Source organism: Octopus bimaculoides, chromosome 5 (genome assembly GCF_046866305.1).
Source record: "Octopus bimaculoides isolate indiv1 chromosome 5, ASM4686630v1, whole genome shotgun sequence".
NCBI lineage: Eukaryota > Metazoa > Mollusca > Cephalopoda > Octopoda > Octopodidae > Octopus > Octopus bimaculoides.
Window position 1 is genome coordinate 126,425,971 of NC_142932.1, and position 18,420 is coordinate 126,444,390.

General features: G+C 34.2%; 1 protein-coding gene across 3 annotated transcripts in view; it reads left to right on the forward strand.

Annotated features, from left to right (window-relative positions):
* The window catches only part of LOC106867823 (uncharacterized), a 362,348-nt gene extending 344,183 nt beyond the window's left edge, over nucleotides 1-18,165 (forward strand). For all 3 annotated transcript variants that reach the window (XM_014912847.3, XM_089353055.1, XM_014912848.3), the window contains 2 exons: nucleotides 1,605-1,781; nucleotides 16,996-18,165. In XM_014912847.3, coding sequence (XP_014768333.1) covers nucleotides 1,605-1,781; nucleotides 16,996-17,271 — 453 coding nt within the window. In that variant the 3' untranslated portion in view covers nucleotides 17,272-18,165. The remainder of the gene's footprint in view (nucleotides 1-1,604; nucleotides 1,782-16,995) is intronic.
* Nucleotides 18,166-18,420: the final 255 nt, after the last annotated feature.

Sequence of the window (18,420 nt, forward strand, 5' to 3'; positions counted from 1 at the left end):
TTTATAACCTTACAGTTTCAGGTAATATCATTTCATGTACTACTGGTTCACGTCTTTATTTATACCGACTCATTCAATCTGGCCTCTGTTTTTTTCTTTTTTTTTAACAAAGATCGTTGGATGTCAAAAATTAGTAACGAACGGTATATTTAGCTTATATGTTGTATTCTTTCTTCCTATGAAACTTTTGCTTCCTGTAAATGAAATTAACTTTAAAAACAAAGTATATCTTGTGTCAAGTAATTTCCCATACAACTGCATCAGACAAAACTAAAATTCCTACCGGTTCTTTGGGTTTTCCATTCACTGTTCGTTAGAAGGCAGCTTAACTGTCAAACAATCATTCCACTTTTCCCACCTGTGAAAATAAGAAGAAAAACCACCGACAATAATAAGCCGACAGCTGTCTAGTTGAGCACATCTCATCATCTAATTAACAAGTCTTGTGTATTGGCAAAGAATATCATTATAACTCATTGATGTTATTCAAAAAGAGACAATTGTCGAGTGTTTTAAGTGCCAGAACTAAAGCTAGTTTTCGCAAAGATTAGCAAAGAACATCTTTTATTTTGGTTTTTTTTTTTATTTGTTGTTTTATGCCACACTCAGAGGTATTTTACGCTGCGTTTAAAAGTTGATCTCATTGGAGAGCCAGTTATCCGTGGAAGTCACAGATGAATAGCAAAATTATTTGACTGTAACAAATTATAATTTCTTCTTTCTGTACACTCTGGTGAAAAATGTTATTTAACTGAGAAAGTTAATCTACAGTAAATATTGTCTCGCCCAGTACTACAAAAATAATTTTCCTACACTCCTAGCACTTGGGTACATGTATAGATGCTATGGATAAGTTATGTGGGTCATTTCGGATTCAGGTTTATCAAAAGTACTTGTGCTGAGTTAAAAGCAGAAAATCGACCATTCTCTAGTATCTCTACAATGATCGGATGAGCCAAATGTTTGTATAGAAATTCTTTCGAACACTTTTGTAAATATATTTTACTTTGGTAGCTATCACTATTGGTAGGAGTGAGAGAAATAAGTTGTAAAGTCGTTTGTACCTTCTCCAAAAGCATTTGGCAACATATGTAAAATTAAATGATTATAAGTGGTTCCATTGAATCCACTCCCCAAGACCAGCTTGCTAAGACTTGTCTTTCTGGTGACAATCACGATTAAAATTATTCATTTCGATCAGGTTTTGAAGCGAACAACGTAAAGTCGTTAAAGAGTTGATACAAAGAGTGACTGCACTGCTTTGAATTATTTTACTGAAGCAATACAAATAACAATCAAAGTTAAGCAATTTTTTACTTTTAACACAGAGCATCGAAGGTAGGAGCTTAATACTTCACTGTATTTAATTCTATATTTTATAGTTTCTTTTAATACCTTTTTAGCTTACAGACTTAAATGATATGAATTACAAAAAAGTTTCATCTTACAAAAAGGTTTCTTCATTAAGCCACTGAATTTCCAGAACACCAATATCAGTGATGTGCCATAGCAACTAAAGGCACATTCACAAAAGCTATGTTGTGCTAAATAACAATTATTTCCAGCGTATCTAATTTTTGTTTTCGATTTTGTTTATTTTTCAGACAACTGACTGTCAATCTGATGCTCAACCGTTACTGGCAGATGAAGTAAACAATGATATAGTTACCGAATTCTTTTCTTCTACATTGCAAGCGCGCTCTAATATATTAAATGGCAGCCTAGGCCAATTACATTTACCTCCGCACAGGAGCATCACATCCCCTCAACACCCAACTCAGGTAAAGTATTATATCGTGTATATGACTTAATAGAAATCCTAAACATGGCTGTTTTCCCTTGGTACAAATGATTGGAGACTGTGTTGCTTTAGTTGTCGTTGCTTTCTGCAGATATTAATATAATTCCATGAACAACAATGCCAGCTTTATAAGGATTGAAATGATCATGTAATTCCTTAGTGAAAGATCAATCACGAACGGGATTCGGTTCCTCAAAGCATGTAATGCGACGCTTTATTCCCCCTGTCATCGTAACCGATGCAATGATAATATAAATATTAACCTGAACAAGGGAAATACTTGACTGCAACAAAGGAGAGATGGGGAAAATTTATTGTTAAATTTAATATTGTTCCCTTCGTTATTTCTTTGTTGAAATTCCACCATTTTGACTTTCTTTCGTCTCCTTTAGATCAATGTCCTAATTACTATTAATGTATTAATACACTTGGCAGAATCGTTAGCACGCCGGGCGAAATGTTTAGCGGTATTTCGCCTGTCTTTACGTTCTGAGTTCAAATTCCACTGAAGTCGACTTTGCCTTACATCTATTCGGGGTCAATAAAATAAGTACCAGTTGCGTACTGTGGTCGATCTAATCGACTGACCCCACTCCCCAAAATTTCGGGCCTTGTGCCTAGAGTAGAAAGGAATAATTGTGTCACAGCGGTATTTCGTTTGTCTTTACGTTCTGAGTTCAGATACCGCCGAGGTCGACTTTGCCTTTCATCCTTTCGGGGTCGATAAAATAAGTACCAGTCGATGTAATTGACTTTACTACCCCCTCCTCCAAAATTTCTGACAAAAATTTGAAACGGAGATATTACTACACTGGATTAAAGTAGTTGATGCAAACCTCCTTGATTTGACTCCAGGAAACCCTTTTGACTCCAAAATATAAAAATCTACCCAAGAGGGATTTGGGCACAAAACCATTGAGTTACGACATACAGTGTTTTATTCTTTTACTTGTTTCAGTCATTTGACTGCGGCCATTCTAGAGCACCGCCTTTGGTCAAACAAATCGACCCCAGGACTCATTCTTTATAAACCTAGTACTTATTGTATCGGTTTTTTTGCCGGACCGCTAGTTTACGGGGACATAAACACACCAAGATCGGTTGTCAATCGATGGTAAAGAGACAAACACAGACACACAAATACATACATACGTGCGCACATATATATATGCATATATATATATATATATATATATTTTTTTTTTTTTTTTTTTTTTTTTTCAAGGTTTTAAATTTATATATATATACACGACGAGCTTCTTTCAGTTTCCGTCTACTAAATCCACTCACAAGGCTTTGGTCGGCCCGAGGCTATAGTAGAAGACACTTGCCCAAGGTGCCACGCAGTGGAACCTGAGCCCGGAACCATCTGGTTGGGAGCCAGCCTCTGACCACACAGCCACTCCTGTGCTTATGTTTGTCATAAAACCTTCTAACTCAGCCATGTACGCTATCGTAGCTGGTGGCGATCTTCGTAATATTGTTAATACATTTAGCGTATTAGGCGAAGTTCGCTCTTTTCTCGCTACAGTATTTTTCTCTTGGTTTCTGCTAATCATTATCAATGTTGTTGTTATCGTTAATGTTGTTTTTATTACTGTTACTGTTGTTGCTGCTCTACGTGTATTGTGGTTAGTGTTGTTCTTGGTATCAAGAAAGCCATACAGCCATTATAAACCTCCACATCACTCGTCGTTGTGTGACTGACTGTATGTAGACTTCACTGTGTATTAAGTTAACGTTGGCAGTTATTTTGTTGTGTGTTTTATTTTTACATCTAATATGACATCTCACAACTACAATGACGTCATTCATTGTCTGGTAATGATTGGATCAAATTAAAACTGAATAATTATAATAAATGAATAAATACCATTAAAAGTCTAAAGTCAAATACAAACAGGATCAATGTTTTTGTCAGAATTGTAGTTTGAAATACATCATAATTAAAGTTTACCAGAAACGTCTCAGCAAAGTATTGAAAAATATAGTAAAATATAGGCCTTGGGCTAAATAACAATGATAGTAACAACTATAAACTGATTATTGTGAAACTTCTGCGTTTCTCCAAACGTTTCTCATCAAAAGAATTATATAGTAGACGTTATAAACTATGAGTTGCTTTGAGTGTTCTGCTTAAAGAGCTGTATCTCTCATAAAATGGTTGAGTGAAATAGAATACATCTAGAAACAGAAGCGTAAGTTTATCTTATTTTTCACTTTCATTTTCTCATAATTCCTTGACCGATTACCAACGGTCATTGAGAACCAATCCCAAAACCCTTCACTGCTATCTGTCTTCTCTAATAATAATTTCGTTCAAGTTAAGACGCTCTTTAATTCTTCTCATCTCCTCCAGTTTAGAAAGAGACAAAGGTTTCTTCTAACTACTTTTTTCCAGTTTTCGAGTTATTACTTACTGAATGTTTTTTAGTCCCTTGTTAAAGAAAACAAAATACTATATATATATATATATATATATATATATATATATATATATATATATATATATATATATATTTATTAATAAATTACAGGGTAGCAAAAAAAATTTTAGAAATTTTATTTACCACCAGTGGTCTAGCGAGAGTAAAAAACAGTCAATAGACTATGTATTATTCATTTAAAATGCAGAGATACCTATAATAGGACTTCTAACCCGCTAGAAATAGTAGCAAAATACTACATACCACAAAATTAGGGATAATTTCGAAAGGGAATGAAAAATAAAAACATAATATAGATTGGTAAATGTTTTTATTTTTCATTCCCTTTCGAAATTATCCCTAATTTTGTGGTATGTAGTATTTTGCTACTATTTCTAGCGGGTTAGATGTCCTATTATAGGCATCTCTGCATTTTAAATGAATATATATATATATATAATATAAATCTCTGAGCGAGGTATAAACACTAGCCGCACGACAACGTGAAGTATATTTGCCGCATAGATGTGGCTACCCTTAAGGGTTGATGCTTGTTGTCCCAGGAAGACATCTCCTCCAGCTGGCTATTGACACACTGTCTGTGCCCTCTCAGTATTTGCAAAGGGAAGTCATCGTTCCCATCTCCAGCCTGACGTGATACACACGGACCCGAGTTTCTGGGTATTGACCCGTCATCAGCATGTGACAACCACCGGTTGGCGATGGGAGGTAATTCTCAATGCAAATATATATATACTTTTTCCAGTGTATATATACCTGATGAGAAGGAGTACTCGAAAGAATTAATTAGCAAAACTAAGGACTTCTTGATATTTTGGGTTATTTTGTTGGTTGCAGTGGTTCATTTTATACTCTTATAGGTATATTTTTTCACCTTTTAATTTGCATTAAATTTCCAATTGTAATACAAAAAAAAAAAAAGAACAATCCGAACATCTTTTTAATTTTTCTTCTCCATTTTCTTTTATTGACTTTTTTTATTTTATGAGACTGAAACTGCGCTTGCGCGGTGGATTTGAAAAGGTATAATATATAATGATGAGACACGTATTATTCTGTTAACGTTTGGCGTACACACTGATGAGAACTTCGCCAAGCAAATTATTTTATTTGCTAATTAAAGTTCGAAACCCAGGTCTGGCTGTAAAAATATAGTAAACCTTTTTCTTTCATTCCCTTCGCAATTGCTCTTAACTGTGGTTTTGGACGTTTTGACTGCTCCTTCTGGCATGTAAGGCTACTTGTTAAAGGGTCACCTCTTTGTGTTTAAATGTACACTAATTATACATACACACACACACACACACACACACACACACATATATATATATATATATATATATGGTATTTGGATATAAAACTGTGCGGATCAGCAGAGTTTACCAAAATGCAGACCCTTTATATATCCCTTAATTGCAGTCTCTTATCACTCATGCTGGTCAAACAAACTCATAAACCGATGAAAAATACAACCTGTCGATGGTAGCAATTTCGAGGGAACAGGTTCCATCGAACCCGATGCTCTAACTGGTACTTATTTTATCGACTCTGAAGGACGAAAGGCAAAGTTGACCGCGGCAGAATTTGATCTCAGAACGTAAAGAAGGGAGAAATACCACCGATAATCATTTTGCCGTCGTGCTATCGATTCTGCCAGCTCACTGCCTTAACAGTAGAAATAAATATTATTCTATATGCATAAATCAATGCACACACACACACACACACACACACATACATATATATATATATATATATATATATATATGGTATTTGGATATAAAACTGTGCGGATCAGCAGAGTTTACCAAAATGCAGACCCTTTATATATCCCTTAATTGCAGTCTCTTATCACTCATGCTGGTCAAACAAACTCATAAACCGATGAAAAATACAACCTGTCGATGGTAGCAATTTCGAGGGAACAGGTTCCATCGAACCCGATGCTCTAACTGGTACTTATTTTATCGACTCTGAAGGACGAAAGGCAAAGTTGACCGCGGCAGAATTTGATCTCAGAACGTAAAGAAGGGAGAAATACCACCGATAATCATTTTGCCGTCGTGCTATCGATTCTGCCAGCTCACTGCCTTAACAGTAGAAATAAATATTATTCTATATGCATAAATCAATGCACACACACACACACACACACACACACACACACACACACATACATATATATATATATATATATATATATATATATATATATATATATATATATATATAATATATATATATATATATATACTGTGTGTGTGTGTGGTGTGTGTTCGTTTATGTATGCGTGTTACTTTGTGTGTGCGTGCTTCAGCTTTCAATTCCCCATTTCTTAGCCACAATTGGAGATTTCATTGTTCAGCATGAATTGGCCATGTAATTCTTTCTTTTACTCTGGAGGGTTAGAGCCTCGGACGAAATGCTTTGTGGTGTTTACTTCGGTTCTTTATATTCTGGGTTCAAATACCGTCATGGTAAGCCTGGCTTTGCACCCCTCTGGGGCCAATGAAAAATAACCCCATTATAGTAATGGAGTCAGGTCAATCGATCATCACTTCTTCCCACGAAATTACTGGCCCAGTACCTAAATCACAAACAGTTACATATGGTAGCTAGGTGACACAATCTTCAGTGCATCGGACAAAATGCTTAGTAGTATTTCTTCCGGTGACTAACGTTCAAATCCTGCTAAGGTTGACTTTACTTTTCATCTTACGGGATCGATAAAATAAAGTATCATTCATGAGCCAGGATCGATCGATTTAATCGATTAGCCTCTTCATCCAAGTTTCAGGCCTTGTGCCTATAGCAGAAAGGATTATTGTTGTTGTTGTTGTTGTGGTTGTTGTTATTATTATTGTTATTATTATTACTGAGTGAGAGAGCAGCGCACGCCATCAAAGTGACACTGGGGTACAATCATGCGAAGCCCAATATACCGATCCTGACTACCCGTCTGATAAGGGTACACCAGGCTCATGCATCACAACCATATGTGTGATGTGGTGATCTCGTATCAAGATAAACAGTGCTTGATCTTGTAGGTGGGGCCCAGTTAGAATTTAATTCAGGGTCGATAGCCCATCCCGCTCAAAAGGTCTCTGAATAAGGGTTGTTTGAGGATGTTGAACAAAACACCCATGTTCCCTGAGGTGATTTATTCAAACCCGACAGAATTCCTCTCAACACATGATACTCCCCCACTGCTTCAGTTCATGATCTGAGATGCACATATTTCGGCCACCAAGGGACATGCTCAACTGGTTAAAGACAAACAACTGACAAGCAAATCTGTGGTATTGAGCAGAGTATTTGCTGTAGCCCATCTTTGATACAAAGGCAAAACAATGTACATGATAACACGTCCAATCAATTAAGATCAGAAACCATGAGATCTAATGGTGAGCTGGCAGAAGCGTTAGCACGCCGGGCGAAATGCTTAGCGGTATTTCGTCTATTGCAACATTCTGAGTTCTAATTCCGCCGAGGCCGACTTTGCTTTCATCTTTGTGGCATCGATAAATTAAGTATTATTATTATTATTATTATCATCATCATCATCATCATCATCATTTGTGTAGCCAGTAACTCACCAAACTTATATCAAAATATTTGAAGCGAAATAAAATTACGCAAAACAAAGTATTTAAAAAAATATATTCTTTTAGAAAGCAAATCTAGAAAACAAACAACGAATTAATAAAAAGAAAGAGATGAAAATAAATAAAACCTCAATGGTTTGTGAGACACGTGAGAGAATATTGGAGCAAAGAGTCGAAGAAACAATACAAAGAGCAAATACATGTTATTGTTTGATGTTTGGATTTGTCGGATGGATTGAATGTTGGCAGTAGTAGTAGTAGTAGTAGTAGTAGTAGTACATGTGTGTTTTATGCAAACGTGAATACACCTATATGTCTGTGTGTGTGTGTACGTGTGTGTGTGTGTGTACGTATATTCGTACGTATATTATGTACGTTTATGTGTGTGTGCATATTTTTATTTAACATTTGGTGCATTAAAACTACGTATATTCTTGTATTTGTTCAAAGATCAGACACAGCCTTTGAAGAAACAAGAATGTCTTAGAATAATTGCGCAGACGCAAAGCACCATTTGGTTATTGAAAAATATGTCGACTCTGCAGATGAAACGCATCGAGTACTTTCTTCAGTGATGTTTTACTATAGCTATGATCGAGATACATAACTTATATATATATATATATATATATATATATATATATATATATATATATATATATATATATATATATATACATATATATATATATATATATATTAGAAAAAATAATAAGGCACTCAGAGATCTGGATGGTTGTACATTTACAGATTTTTATTAATATGTCACATGCTTTTATAAATCATATATTAGCGCTTGCATCTACTCATTAGAGTATTCTAATATAATACCTGTACATCACCTCCACATCTTCTAATATATATATATATATATATATATATATATATATATATATATATATATATATATATATATACACATATATTCTCACTCTGTTTATTTCCTCGTGTTCCTTTCTGTTGAAGTGTTGAAGAGCATAGGCTCGAAACGTAACAGACTTTCTTACTTTCCCGAGTAAAAAGCAATTCAGGTAATATAAGACGAAGTGCCTTTTTATCCTATGCAAGCCACGTCAACACGCCTATATACCTCACCCAAGTCAAAGACAACGAGCTATTACATTACCCAACCACTAACTCCACTTAACCACTAACTCCACCTAACCACTAACTCCACATGACAAATAGTCCTGAAACTATCTTCAGACCACAAATGTATCATCATCACAACATACACTCACAATAAACAAAGCAAAACACTTCCGCAAACTTCAAAAGCATCCACTACCAACACAAGTAACAAAATTAAATTTCAGCAGACCACAACAAAGACACTTCAGTAAATAAATTTAGTAAATTAGTTGTTGGCGCATCTTGCAACCAAGAGAAGCACATATTCCATAAAGCGACATCAGAAATACACAACTTAAATAATCAATCTGATTAAAAGATATATCACACAAGAGAAATAAAACTCAGGAAATCAAACAAAATAAAACAATTTAGAAAACTGACAAACGTTTCTATCTACAAAACAGGAAGTAAATTATACAAATGAATGACCACCTTCAGCGAATTTAACATTCGTCATCTTTCTTGTCACAGTAACTTCAAATAGTTTATCCACACTCCAACAATTTCATTAATGGAAGCTTTTGGGAAAAATCAGCCGCTAATACCAGCTGAAGAGAGAGAGGAGGAAAGATCAAATACAGACTTTCCTTCTGGACCGAAAGTTCAAACCGCTTCCTTCTATGAGACATAAGAAACAGAATAAAGAGATCCAGGAAATGAAAAGCCCCTGGTGATGCAGGAAGGGCATGATAAACTTACAAACATACACACGAAGTGCTTAATGCTGGCGGCAGCGTTTTCAACCTTTCATAAAAATGTTTCTGAATTCCGATAATCTGGAATATAGGAATGGGAAAAATATCTCACTATTTGAAAGCCCAGCAGAAATCCTGCAGCATCACACAGATCCACTGTGTCCGTACACACACTTCCAAGTGTTTTAGAAATACGAATACCCATTCATAAACGCACCTTCTCTAAGACTTTTAGAAAGGCGCATCTTTTGACATTGCCAATTAATACATTCATCTATCTCACAGCCTAGACTCAACTCACATCTTCCCTCCTATCTCACAGACTCCCAGCAATCCACACCTTCTCTCTTATCTCACAGACTCCCACCAACTCACACTTCCTGTCTCTTATTATAATAATAATAATAATAATAATAATAATAATAATAATAATAATAATAATAATAATAATAATAATAATAAATACATAACAAAAGAAATGGAGAAACTTTCAAAATACAAAGACCTGGAAATAGAGGTAACTCGAATGTGGAATCTAAAAACAGAAACAATTCCTATCGTAGTAGGTGCCTTAGGTATAATAAAAAAAATATTCAGACAAATACATAACAAAAACACCAGGACTTACAAATATATATAACATACAGAAAATTGCACTACTGGGCACTGCACACATCCTACGCAAAACACTTTCAATACAGTAACCATAAGAGCATCACAGCAAACCACAGCACATGCCCAAGACACACAGAGCTGCGCTCGGTAGTGAAGTGAAAGCACGTTATAAAAATAAAACTACTGAATAATAATAATAATAATAATAATAATAATAATAATAATAATAATAATAATAATAATAATAATAATAATAATAATAATAATAATAATAATCCTTTCTACTATAAGTACAAGACTTGAAATTGAGGGAAATGGGATAGTCGATTACATCGACTTCAGTATTTCAAGGTACATGATTTATCGACCCAGAAATGATGAAAGGCAGACTCGACCTTGGCGGAATTTGGACTCAGAACATAACCGCAGTCGAAATACCGGTAAGAATTTCGCCCGGCGTGCTAACGTCGCTGCCAGCTCACCTTAATAATAATAATAATAATAATAATAATAATAATAATAATAATAATAATAATAATAATAATAATAATAATAATAAAGCAGAGACTGAAGGATTTTTAATTGCTGCACAAGACCAAAGCCTCCCCACCAGAAATTACCAAAAACACATAATGAAAAGAAATATAACAAGTAACTGTAGAATATGTGGAGATCGACAAGAAACAATAAATCATATTATCTCTGGCTGCCCAGTCCTGGCTAAGAAGGAATATATTCACAGACACGACAGAGCTGGGACCTATATACACTGGAAGCTATGCCAACATTATGGAATAGCAACAGAAAAAAGATGGTATAAACACACGCCAGAAAAGGTCACAGAAAACGAGAAAGCAACCATACTCTGGGATATGCCAATACACACAGATAGAGAAATTAAGGCAAATAGACCAGATATAGTTGTCAAAGATCATGAAGAAAAAAAATGCTTTCTAATTGATGTATCAATACCAGCAGATGACAACGTTTCTCGAAAAGAAATGGAAAAACTTTCAAAATACAAAGACCTGGAAATAGAGATAACTCGAATGTGGAATCTAAAAACAGAAACAATTCCTATCATAGTAGGTGCCTTAGGTATAATAAAAAAATATTCAGACAAATACATAACAAAAACACCAGGACTTACAAATATATATAACATACAGAAAATTGCACTACTGGGTACTGCACACATTCTACGCAAAACACTTTCAATACAGTAAACATAAGAGCACCACAGCAAACCACAGCACATACCCAAGGCGCACAGAGCTGCGCTCGGTAGTGAAGTGAAAGCACGTTATAAAAATAAAACTACTGAATAATAATAATAATAATAATAATAATAATAATAATAATAATAATAATAATAATAATAATAATAATAATAATAATAATAATAATAATAATAATAATAACAACAATAATAATAATAGTGATTATGAAGACGAGAACAACAACAACAACAATTGATCGGTTTCTGGATATGATGGAAAGTTTAAAAAGATTAAATTGGAGTAGATCGACACAATGGAGAATATTGTGTTTATTGAAGGTATTCCTAGGAAACTCGGTATTTAAAGAAGTAATACAATCTGGATACAAAAAAAAACATCCACTTGAGATATAGTTTAGTGATATCACGACATATGAATGGAAGGGATTTTATATCAATGATTTGGAATAAAGAAAACTGTAGAGTCTGGAGGAGAAAAGATAATTCTGAACGGATTGGAAAGAAAAGTAGCAAAGATGGAGAATTCTGACGAGCAAACGATAAAAAAAGTAAAAGCCTCTACTACGTCTTGCTAAATGTGTATGTGTGTGTATGTGTGTGTGTGTGTGTATACACATACACGTATACATATATTACATATATGCATATATATATATATATATATATATATATATATATATATATATATGTACACGAATAACAACCTTTCACTTTCTCTCTCTTTTAAATATAAATATACATAAATATATACATAATATATACATAACCCACAGCATATGTATATATATATATATATATATATATATATATATATATATATATATATATATATATATATATTACAATTAAAAGGGTAAAGGTTTATCAATTTATTAATTCATTAATAAATTAACAATTAATAATTTTTACCAAGCCCTTCGGTATGAAAACACCATTTAGCTGCTATTTCTGAACTTCTGTATGTGGTGAAACAACTGTTTGCTGATCCCTTAATTATGTTTATAAATGTATAAGAACTTTTAAATAAGTTCTCCACCGATAATGGTGTTTTCATACCGAAGGGCTTGGTAAAAATTATTAATTGTTAATTTATTAATAAATTAATAAATTGATAAACTTTTACCCTTTTAATTGTAATAATTATTCACTCCCTGACAGTAAACCGCAAATTTTCTGCGGTATTGCTTGTGACGCACATGGTAATTTCTTGAGGAGAATTAGTGGACTGGCTGGCCTATGTAGGTTCGGAGGTGTTTTGAGGTTGTGCCGATGCATGATGTTCACTCTGTCATGCATGCACAATTTGCTAGCACCGTCGAATTTACAACTAGAATATCATACCGAAGAGGAAATGGAGTGTTATCGCTCCTAAGCCAGAAACGCGTCTATGATTAACTTCGACTAGTTAGTTTTCATTGTTTTTTCTTCTTGTTTTGCCTTTGTGAGTTACAAGTAATGCTATCTGTTGGAGTCTCAGCTTTTTAGCTGCTATTTCTGAACTTCGGTATGTGGTGAAGCAACTGTTTGCTGATCCCTTAATTATGTATATATATATATATATATATATATATATATATATATATATATATATATATATATATATATATATATATATATATATGTATGTATGTATGTATGTATACATACATACATACATGCATACATACATACATACATACATACATACATACATACATACATACATGCATACATACACCGCCGGCATTGTACAAACGACCTGAAGTGTCAGGCTTCATCCAAGGCTGGGACCACGGGCCATACGTCCCCTGCCCAATTCAGGATCACAACATATAGGTAAACTGCGACACAATTTCTTTTCCTCAACAGGCCCTGCCTTCTTTAACATTGTCCCAAAACTTATCAAAGAGGAAAAGGATCCCATCACCTTTAAATAGAATCTGGACAGATTTCTTCAAGGAATACCGGATAAGCCACCCATACCTGGATACAACTCACCCAACAAGAACTCACTATTTGAATGAACAAAACTTGACTGTAAAAAGTATTTAGATAATCCTATCAGGTGGTGCTATTAAGTTAGACATGGCCTGGACCAATCTTTGATTGAAACATAGCTAAGTTTACCTAAGTTGTTATATATATATATATATATATATATACACATATGTATATATATAAATTTTGGTGTGCATTATGGCAAGGTTGAGAGCTGTACCAGGCCCCATTATCTGTTTTGAAATGGTTTCTACATATGGACAGCCTTCCTAACACTAACCACTTTACAGTGTATTAGATATATGTCTATATATGTGTGTGTGTGTGTTTCTTTGTGTGTGTGTGTGGTTTTTGTGTGTGTGTGTGTGGTTTTTTTGTGTGTGTGTGGTTTTTTTTGTGTGTGTGTGTTTAAATCTGTTGAGCATTGTCTTCTATACGGAGAATATTTCGATCTCGTGTATGAACTATATGTATGTACGTATGTATGTATGTATGTATGTATGTATGTATGTACGTATGTATGTATGTATGTACGTATATATGTGTATGTATGAATGTGTGTGCATCTATGCTTGTATCTATGCATTATTTATGTATGTATGCTTGTATGTATGTATGCATGTATGTGTGTTTATGTGTGGATGTATGCATGCATGTCGTTGTTGTTGCTCCTTACATGCCTGCATGTAAGTATGTATTATGTATGTATGTATGCATGTATGTTTGTATTATGTATGTATGTATGTATGTATGTACGTATGCATGTATGTATGTATGCATTATGTATGCATTATGTATGCATGTATGTGCGTTTATGTATGTATGTACGTATGTATGTATGTATGTATGTGTGCATGCATGTATGCCTGCATGTATGTATGTATTATGTATGCATGTATCTTTGTATGCATGCATGTATGTATGTTGGTATGCATGTATATATGCCTGTATGTATGTATGTCTGTCTGTATGTATGGCTGTCTGTCTGTCTGTATGTATGTATGTCCAATGTAGTAATGTCTGCGTTCGTCTATCGCTCTCATTTGACTTACGTGTATACCTGCATACATAATTCCCCTTCATATATATAATAAAGAACTCTTATTGATATTTTGATTGCATTTCCTATGCACGATGGTTGTGGCTACATAAGTTGTTACAAAGACATCATCTCTCTTTAGTCATCACAAGCGAAAGACAACTTCTTTCAACTTCACCCATATACATAATATATGTAAACCCACTAAAGAAAAAATGTGTAAAACCACATAAAATAAGTACATAAAAGGAAGAGGGGCAGAGTAATTAAAGACAACATCGTAAATGAGGAGGCCAAAAGCATCTGCCATAGAAGGAAAGGAAAACAAATTAATATATTAATATATTATAGTGCCAAAGACAAGACAATTTCTTCTCAAGCAAGTAAAATAATCTCGTTGCTGATAGAATCTTTAAAAATTTCTACCTCGTTCTCAGAACCATGACATCTTCGATTATAATAAATTATGTCTTCCGTCTTGGCTCTTCTTTTAAGCTGTAAAGCTATAAATTGAACTGAGACCTTTCAACATTTATATATATCCATATATATATCATATATTATATATATATATATATATATATATATATATATATATATATATATATATATATACTTTGTAAAGTGGCTGGCGTTAGTAAGGACATCCAGATGTAGAGACCATGTCAAAACAGACAATGGAGGCTGGTATGTCTACCGACTTTGTCAGCTCCTGTCACCGTTCGACCCATGCCAGCATGGAAAACAGACGTTAAATGATGATGCTATGTATGTATATCATGATCACGGTATTGAGTATTTCATTGGATGTTGATATACACAGCTGATCCCTATGCCGTTCGCATTGTTTTAGCTTTCGAATGATGTTAACGTGTTGGCCACGCCGGGCAAACACATACACACACACACACACACACACACACACACACACACACACACACACACACACACACACACACACACGTATATATGTACCAATGTTTATATGTGTTATTGACTGTATTAATAATGTTTGCAGTGTAAGTTTTCTGTTAAAGATCCACAAATGTAAAGAAATGTCGTTGTTGCTCCTTACATTTCGCCTTGTACTAAAACATTGTCGACGTTCTCTGGTGGCATTAACTGGTATTGATTGAAACAGTCCTTGGAGAATGTACCTGGCTAGCATTATCCCAACAAGAGACAAGAGTGTTGTGCACTTACTATTAGGCAACAGATTTGTCTTATTAGTTTTTCACGATGTTTGCAATCTTTCAATCTCAGAATCTATATTTCTGATTCTCCACCTCTGCCATATAGTGATAAAGTGTTCTTGGGTAGCAGTAAGCACCCTCCGGTATTTTAGTGAGTACTAGAGATTTCCAGTTTTAGATATCAATATTTTGATAACAGTACTAACTTCAGAAAAGGTGGCTGTCATATTAAAAACCCTTCTTCGACTACTGGATCCATTGGTTTGGGCGGGTTTCGGTTAAAGTGTATCGCCCGGTTCTTTACTATTGTTGACTACCCTTTCACTGGGAATAGGCTGTATGATAGTTTGCCTGGACTCTGAAACAATCCTGAGTCATAAAATTGCTTTACTGCACCATTGAAATTGTAGCCATACATATCTATACGTATCTGAATTTCTTGCGCTTTTGCAATCCCCCAAATATTTTCGACGTTTCAAAGAAAACAGTGATCCCCATACGGCATAGAACTTAAGCAAAGTCGTTTAGAAATATCGGGCGTCATGCGTGAACGTGTTGATATATATATATATATATATATATATATATATACACCAAAAGATTATATCCGGAGAATTCTAGAGCCTATTTCATTAACATATCGTTTAAGTTCCAATCTATTACTACCTCAGTGCAAAAGTAACAAATGGTGTAATATTGCTCAAAGTTTGAAGTTGTTTAAATGAATGTCCACACCAAAATTTGGGGACGAATAGAAAACAAACGATCTCATTGATATTGCAAAATTTTCATTTTGTGTATAGTTGTTTTGACACTGCTAATCAATTAATAATTACATAAATATTAATTATTGTAATTCAATTAATTTAAATTAATGTAGCAGAGAAATAATTACATCATCAACGTTTCTGAAAATTGTAGATCAAATTACTGTTGCTTGTGTAAATATGCCACAGAAAATTACGATGAAAAATAATTCTAGTAAAAAATATATACAGTAAAACTACAATAACATAACATAGTAAAAATGTTATGTATATTTGTGTGTGTGTGTGTGTGTGTGTGTGTGTGTGTGTGTGTGTGTGTGTGTGTGCGTGTGTGTCTGTTCCTGTGACTGCGTTAGCATCTGCTTAATAATATGCACATATTAGCGAAATAATATATGTTTTCCTTCCTTAATCAGTACAACCGCATCCAAATCGGTCACTTGCATTCTATTGTATTAAATTTCTTCATCTATCTCTTGCAGGATCTTCTGGAAACTTTAAACATGCACCAATATCAAGGCCAAAAGCTGGCAGCAGCCAGGCGAAAACAGAAACGGCAACAAGAAATCCTCGCCCAAAACAGCGAGCATATTCGGCAAATAGGCGAAAAATTACAGAAACCGCGTTCAAGTGTCGATGCTGGCCTTCCGGCCAACGGAGCAGCGTCTTCGTCGTCAGCATCGTCGTCTCCTTCGTCGTCGTCCTTCTCATCGTCACCATCACCATCATCTTTTTCATCACCACAACCACCTCAATGACGAATGAAGATGCAAATAGCCAGCTAGCAAAAGCTTGCTACGTGGACTGTAAAGCAGCCATTATCATATTCGGATGACTGTCCACAATGGGGTACAGTTACTCGAATTTGGAACTAATTTAATATTCGTTAGAAAATGAACGAAAATATCATCAATCTGTTTGTCAGTTTGTCTCTCTTTTGCGTGTATCGCTTCCTTCTCTATTCTGTCACCAAACAAAGGAAGACGTATCAACCAACACACCATGCACATACAATGACAAAACATATAACCTCTTCTCGGTATATATATTCACATATATACATACACAGACATAGACGAAGACCTACGGAAACTCTTAAAACAGATAAAAACACAGAGTTCAAATATTGATGCGTGCGCATGTGAATTACTGAAAGCGATTTTTGAGCGTGTATGTGTGTGAGTGTGTTGAATATTCGAGTGATGTTCACTGGCAAACTAGTCTACTTCTATACGTCTCGATACACACTTAACGGTACGATTACAAATGTGTCCTGTGTGTTGATTTTATAAACACTTCCGCACACATTCCATTTCACGAAATCTCGATTTCTCTGAGACGAAGATTTACTCAGTCACACGTATATATACATACATATATATATATATATATATATATATATATATATATATATATATATATATATATATATATATATATATATATATATATATATATATATATATATGTACGTATGTATATGCATGTATATTATATGTTCACACGTGTATAATGTAAATGTATGAATGTATGGGTGTTCCAGCCTAGATAATTGATATAATGGCTTTTCTGTATTTTGAATTTCCAGGATTCTAAATTGAGTCTTGTACTAAAAACGGAATTTGACAATAAAATGTATTTATAATCTGCAATTCTTCGTTTATTCATTCTTTTCTTATCATCTCAACTTATATCACTTGAATTTGGCATCAAGAAACGATCTTAAAACCTTGACACCACGAGCCCATTCCGTGACTTCTTGCTTATTATGTATGCTACGTATGAAGCAATGACAATATGAGAATATCTATCTATCTATCTATCTATCTATCTATCTATCTATTTATCTATCTATCTATCTTTCTTTCTTTCTATAAAAGTGTGTGCGTGTGTATTTCTCGTATATT